Source organism: Nematolebias whitei, chromosome 7, assembly GCF_014905685.2.
Source record: "Nematolebias whitei isolate Nwh7 chromosome 7, NemWhi1, whole genome shotgun sequence".
Classification (NCBI taxonomy): Eukaryota; Metazoa; Chordata; class Actinopteri; order Cyprinodontiformes; family Rivulidae; genus Nematolebias; species Nematolebias whitei.
In genome coordinates this window covers 32,449,128-32,456,167 of record NC_056504.1, presented here as the reverse complement: position 1 = coordinate 32,456,167, position 7,040 = coordinate 32,449,128, and the positions used below count along the sequence as shown (strand labels likewise).

The window sequence follows — 7,040 nt, the reverse complement described above, 5'->3', positions numbered from 1 at the left end:
ATATAATTTTTTTTTACATTTTGTGTCTGATTTATCAAACATTTTATAGCTTAATGTTTCCATTTGTACCTTTTTCGAAAGACACCGAAGCCACAATGAGCTCCAATAAACAATTTATGACGTTTCCACAAAGTACGTCTCACTCATCATAATGCATAATGAGCAGTTAATTCAGTAAAGGTTTCTGCCGTCTGCAATCCACAGCTGTGACATGGAGTTTGAATTCAGTCTGGTTAGTGAATGTGAGAGCGAAGTAAAAAGTGGATAACCTGCAACAGTAGTGACAGTATCCTTTGGGCCAGTATTGATTTAATTTGGCTCCACTGTGATTGTGTGCTGTCTCCCAGAAAATCAAACCCGCCTTGTGCGAGGAAAAGATTTGAACAAGGTTTACTGTCAGGATGAATAACCTTTAAAGCAACAGTTGCACTCACATATTGTGCTGATGCACAAATCAATGTTGTGTTGGTGTGGGAGAAATAAAATCTCTGTTTTGCTAACAGGACAGAAAAGGATAATTTGGTGGCTTCATTCCCAGTTCTGCTTGATGCAGCAAAAAGAGCTCTGTCTTAAAAAAAACAATAACAGTAATTGTTTTATTTTCCTCACCAACATATTTTGTCTTTGCAACAGGTACAAACAGTGGGTTGATACCTGCTCAGAGATCTTTGGAGGGCTGGATATCTGTGCTGTCAAAGCCATCTGTGGCAAGGATGGGAATGACTACATTACTGAGGTAAGACAAAATATCATGAGCCATGGGAATCTTGATCTCAAAGAGATTTTAAATGGACTAGAAGCTGATGTAGCAATAAGCTTTTATATTAATCAGAATCAGCTTTATTGCCATTGCACCGAAGCACAACAAAATTACATTTCAGTGCAGCCCGTCCAAGCTAAACACAAACAGACATGGGGAGACAGAGGTGTCTGAGGCTGCGGCCTCGTGAGAGGCGTTGGCTGTTGTTTGGAAACTTAACATGTTTATATCAGCCTGTGGGAGCTGTTGTTAAAGGAATCTTCTTTATCCAAATTCCTGGAGCTTGGGAATATCTTGCTTAATGTACACAACCTGAATACACAATGTGGGTCTTGTTTATGACATAATGTGGATTATATGTATCACCCACATATCTTAAAGTTAGCATTACACCTTTGTTTATGTGTTACACATGCACAGTGGTTATAAATAAACTGGCATTTCCTGAAGAAAAAAAAGCATCTTCTAATTCATATGGAAAATGTCAAAAATACTCGAGTCCAACTATTTCCAATAATGAAAAGAAGCTTTTTATGGAGAGTTAGGGATTAAATGTATGCATGCACAATGTGTTTGAGAAAATATTGATAAGTGGGCTGACAGGAAGAATGCTGGAGTGACTTCACTGAGTGACAAATCTTAAAATGTGTTTGTATCCCGAAGTAGAGGAGTCAAAACTTTACAATTTGACCAGCCTGCTTGCTGGTAATTACTGTGGGTTTCCGTCAAGGCACTATGAAGTCTGACCAATGTGGGGATAATGACAAAATCTCCAAAAGGAGACAAATGTTTGAAAGGCTGGACGAAAACAAAGCAGGCATTTAATAGATCAAAAATGAAGCTCTTGAATTAAATCGGAAAAAAGCTGTAGTTGGAGTTTAGAGCACTTGACTTGTTTGAGTTGTTGAAGGGTTGTAAGCTCAATCATCCAGGTAGATAACAACATAAAAGGATAAATCGTGTCATCTGGACCAGTTTCTTGAAGTGAGAAACGTTTCGTCTCCCACCCAGGGGACTTCGCTGGTCTGCGGCCTGCCAACCAGATCTGTCCTATAGGTAGCCTTCACTCTGTTTCACGCCAACCTCCTGTTGGAATCTCATAAGTAGTCTTTGAACACGTGCAAAACACACCCATCCAAAACAATCAATCATCATGTACAAGAATCAAATGTTTTAGGCCAGCTGGCCAACTTGCTACTCACAGAAACAGCCTGAGGACAACCAAGACCAAGCTATTGAGTTTGTATGAGTTCCAGCAGCTCAAAATTCAGCATAGCAAGTTACAATGTGCAGGACTCTTGTTGCCTCTCCATGGATGCATTTTAGCATCAGTTATAAAGTTGCATAATGGTATTGATCAAATCCTGATCCGCACAAAACACTGAGTCCAATTTTATCCCAAGCTTTGGTTGTTAGTCATGAATAGCTGGACCAAAAACTATAGGCAGTGGTGCTGCAAATATGCTTAGAGTCAATTTACTGTTTAACGGTCAATAAACAAGCTCGTAATTAGTTGTGGACCAGCTGTTAAAATAGGAAACCTAATTTAGTGGTGCTGGCTAGCATGTGTTTGGGTGGGCAGGAGCTCAAAACACATTTAACTTGGAGTGCAGACATGGCTGAACAAGGGATGAGACAACGATAAACTCATCTGGACAGGAGGATTTTATAAAAGGCTCTAAAGTTTATTGCTGTAATTTAAAATATGATAAGGTAAGATAGTTACATTTTGAGACAATCTGAATGTCAGAATGAACATTTTATAAAAGTTTAATAAGACACCTACTTAGAAAGCTCAAACCTAACATGTCCTATAATCATGCTGAATACAGCCTTGTTCTTCCAATGATGAAAACTTGCTTGTGATAGCCCTCTTAGTAAATAGATGGTAAATGGATTGTACTTACATAGCACCTTTCTATCTTATCAAGATACTCAAAGCGCTTTACATTACATTCTGTGTCCTCATTTACCCATTCATACAGCACTCTACTAGATCTCTACAAAGATAATTGAACAAATCATTCTAAAGAGACTAATCAGTGCTTTATCACATTCATACGCCAATGGGACACACATCGGAGGCAATGAGGGGTTCAGTGTCGTGCCCAGGGACACTTTGACATGTGACTGCTGATGGATTCGAACCCCCAACTCTTGCATTGGAGCTGTGCATTGGAGCTTGCATTAATGCAGATGTGTCTTCATCCCTCTGTCTCCTGAACTCTTTAACAAGACAAGCAGGTTGCATTTAGGTCACCGGCAGCAGGTCTTGAAGTCCAGCCTCCTGGGTCAACTCTTGAAGCCGTTCATCTCCCATAGGGACTTTGTTGCCTTTTACATTTCCAAAAGCCTGAAAACAGACCAGAGGGAGATGCAGAGGTCCAGTTTTCTCTGTGACTTCTTGAATTACAAAACATATGGAATATTTGCTCTATGACCTGCAAAGCATTACTGGCTAATGCAGTTTTTTTTTTTATAAATATCATCTTTATTTTTCTGTAAGCATCCACTTGTCATCTGGTGTGGGCAAAAAATGAAAAATTATGTAAGTGATTCAGACTGACACTAAAGGACCATGTCAGTTATGTGGTGCTGTATTTTAATGATAATTTAGGATTATGATTAGGACCATTTAGGATTTGTCGCTGTTGTCTATTGTTGTCATCATTCTTTGTTAAGAAATCAGGTCTCTCTTGTAAATGAGTCCTCGAGGCTCAATGGGATTAACCTGTATAAATAAAGGTTGAATGAATGGATGATAATAATACATTTAATGTGTTAGTGCCTATAGGACACCCATACGAGACACTTACTTTAACAAAAATAAAAACAATACAATAGAAAATCACATTGAATAAAGACTGAATTAAGTATAATGAAGGATTTATGTTTCTACATATGTAGTGCTTTATTTGATCTGGAAAAACTAGTAAAGCATTCCAACATAAAGCAAAACCTACAGTTTGACCACAAATTTAAACTGCATGTTTGTGATTACTTGGTTGTGTCTTTTGTTCCAGGTTGTGGGTTCATCTATGCAGCTGATTGGTGATCATCAGGCGGAGGATCGTCAACTCATTTCTGAGGTGGTGCTGGCTAAGATGAACCAAGTGCTGCCAGTCAGGTCATCCACTGCTTCCCGCTCACCTGCCCGCTCCCCTCAAGGCCAGAAGCCAACAACAACTGTGCAGCCCCAACAGGTGACAACTAAAATATTGTGCATTGACACTCGTGCATATTAACTTTATATAGTTTTTAATCATCCCATGTTTAAAAATCATATATTCTCTTAATTAGCCTATCTAATATCCTCAAAGAAATGTCATATTTGACTCTCTCTTTCTCTTTTTATTTATTTTTTTCTCTCCTGCTGCTGCTTTTACCAGAGTGGTTCGGTTAAGGAAGGACAGACAGATCCAAACAGGAGCTCAGGCCATCGCCCTCAAACTCAAGGTGGTCTAAACAGTGTCAAAGGTTCAAGCACTACAGCTGAAGGCTGGAAACATGCTTAGGAAACACAGTCTAAACAAATCAGTTATCACTCTGATGTCTTAAGAGATTTCAAAGTCATTCTCTGCTAAAATTAATACCGCCTTAAAGGTCGTGCAAACCTCTACAATTCATCACCTTTTTTGTTTAATTATTAGATAAGTTTTCTTTTCTGTCACTAACATATGAAGAAACCCAACAAAGCAACACAGAATTTCTAGTTTTAAAACAACACATTAAAAAACCAATAAAGTCAGTTATTTCTTATTAACGCCGTAGACTGCATTCGTCTACTACTGATCTCTAAGTTTTTACACACCACGTATACATTTTGAAGTCTACTCGTGCCAACATTCAACAATTAGCAGTGATAAACAGCTATCCTAGTCACTAATTTATCTATGAAACAATTTGAAACTGAATTTGCAAACCAGCTTTACGTGTTGCACTTTCTTAGCCATACTGTTGTTGTTTTGAATAATCAAATCAACACAACAGTGTGTGTGGATTACAGAATATTAGATGTGCTAGTATGCAGATGTTTTCGTTCGACACAGGCTTTGCCAGCTGTTTTCTTTTGTGTGCTACACAAGGCTTACCTGCTACTTGCATTAATGTTTCATGTGTGATGAGAAGAACGGGGTTCATGGTCTTACACAAAAGTGCTTTTTCAAACACTTCCTGTTATGTTGTGTTGAGTTGTGTTGTGTTACAGTATGTTGTTTTTTATATTATATTGTGTTGTGTTGTGGTATATGTTATATTTTGTTGTGCTGTGTTATGTTTTGTTATATGTTTAATGTTATGTTGTGTTGTATTGTAGCATGTTATGTTATATTTTATTGTGTTGTGTGTAGTGTGCTAAAACGGCTAGGTTAGCTTCAGAGCTCCACTACAGTCATATTTTAATAACAGGTTCTCTCTTTTTCGAGCTTTACAGATATGTGACAGTGGTACTGTACGTAGATGGTTTAATCAGTGGCATGAGACGTTAATTTTCTTTGACCCATCAAAATAAATGGGCTCATTTATTAACAGAATCAAAATTTAACATCAAATCATTGTACACTTGATTAGACTGATTTGCTTCTGATTAATAAAACTTGGCACGTTTTACTTAATAAAAACAACAGATGTTTCTGAAGGCATCTGGATTAATTACTGGCAGGATAGAAGTTTAAAGATGGGAAATTATGGAGGAGTTTAAAGGAAATATGTGGAGGAAGATGTATGTCTGTAGACCAAAACAACACGCTCCTTTCAAACGCAGCTCGCCGTGGTACACTTGTAGTGAAGCTCGTGACGACTCTTTACCTTGGCAGAGGATGGGTCCACTGCGGTCAAGAGGTCCCTGGCACGCTACCTTTCAGCGTCTCCTCAGGGCGGCTGCGACTCGGCAGAAGTCGTGAAATACTCCGTTCCACAGAACAAACTTCCTCAGCAGTTATAGAGCATTCGCCTGGTGGAGCCACAGCGAGGCGTCGTGGCTCCTGCAGAGATGGATGACTCCATCAGCCTGGAAAACCGAGTCCGAAGTTCCACTCAACAGTGGAAAAACTCCAGAACTACTACACAGTACTCCAAGAGACTCAGAAGAACTTCAGAAGAACTCAGAGTAACTCAGAGGAACTCACAGTTCCAGGAAGTGTAGCCTTTTAAAGAGTTCTGCTTCCGGTCACTTTTAGTAAGTCCTGATTGGTTGAAGGAACCAACAGGGGTGTGGTTCTAGTGACGTCAAAGGGTTTTTTCAAGTCAAGAAAACAGCAGAAAAGTTTAGGAACAGACAGAGAAATGTTTTGGCGATGTGAGAAACACTGCCGGTGCCAGTTCTCTTATTTACTGTCTGAGAGTTTTAAAAACACGACAGCCTGTTCTAACAACTTGTTTCTTGACTGTCTCCGACTTTTGACCGACATCACTCTCTCATTTCAGACAGAAGATCAAAAAATGCATAATTACTTTGTAAAATAGACATTTAACTTGATTTCTAATTTGAATGAGGATTAAAAAATCATTAATACTGTTTCACAGTTGATTTAAAATGAGTGGTTCACTTCAACATTTAAAAATGGTATGAACTAAACACACTTTTGATTATCAAGATATTGTAAAATAGTGATGATAATATAAAAAAGAGAGTGTTCTTTCAATTGATTAGTTCAGGATACAATTAGAAAGTCTCTGGATGAGCTAATTTGTATTTCTGGATTCAAATCAATGAAATAACAGTTCCTGTCCCATGAAGGTCTTCAGAGGCAGGTTTTGGTCGGAGGCCTAGTTCACTACATGTGTTATGATTGTTATGTTAATGTTTTGTTATGTTATGTTTTATGTTGTGTTGTGTTCTGTTATGTTGTTTTTTATGTTATGTTGTGTTGTGTTGTGGTATATGTTATATTTTCTTGTGTTATGTTATGATTGTTATGTTAATGTTTTGTTATGTTATGTTTTATGTTGTATTGTGTTGAGTTGTGTCGTGTTATGTTGTTTTTTATGTTATATTGTGTTGTGTTGTGGTATATGTTATATTTTGTTGTGCTGTGTTATGTTTTGTTATATGTTTAATGTTATGTTGTGTTGTATTGTAGTATGTTATGTTATATTTTATTGTGTTGTGTTATGATTGTTATGTTAATGTTTTATGTTATGTTTTATGTTGTGTTACGTTGCATGTGTTATGTTATGTTTTGTTACATTGTGTTGTGTTGCGTTGTATTATGTTATATTGTGTAATGTTTTGTTATGTTATTTTGTGTTGAGTTGTGTTGTGCTATGTTATGTTTTGTTA

At 37.6% G+C, this 7,040-nt stretch overlaps 1 protein-coding gene across 1 annotated transcript in view; it reads left to right on the top strand.

The window, feature by feature from the left end:
- syn2b (synapsin IIb) overlaps nucleotides 1-7,040 on the top strand; it is a 94,123-nt gene that overhangs the window by 81,806 nt on the left and 5,277 nt on the right. The window contains exons 8-10 of the mRNA XM_037679812.1: nucleotides 634-736; nucleotides 3,784-3,963; nucleotides 4,150-4,216. Coding sequence (XP_037535740.1) covers nucleotides 634-736; nucleotides 3,784-3,963; nucleotides 4,150-4,216 — 350 coding nt within the window. The remainder of the gene's footprint in view (nucleotides 1-633; nucleotides 737-3,783; nucleotides 3,964-4,149; nucleotides 4,217-7,040) is intronic.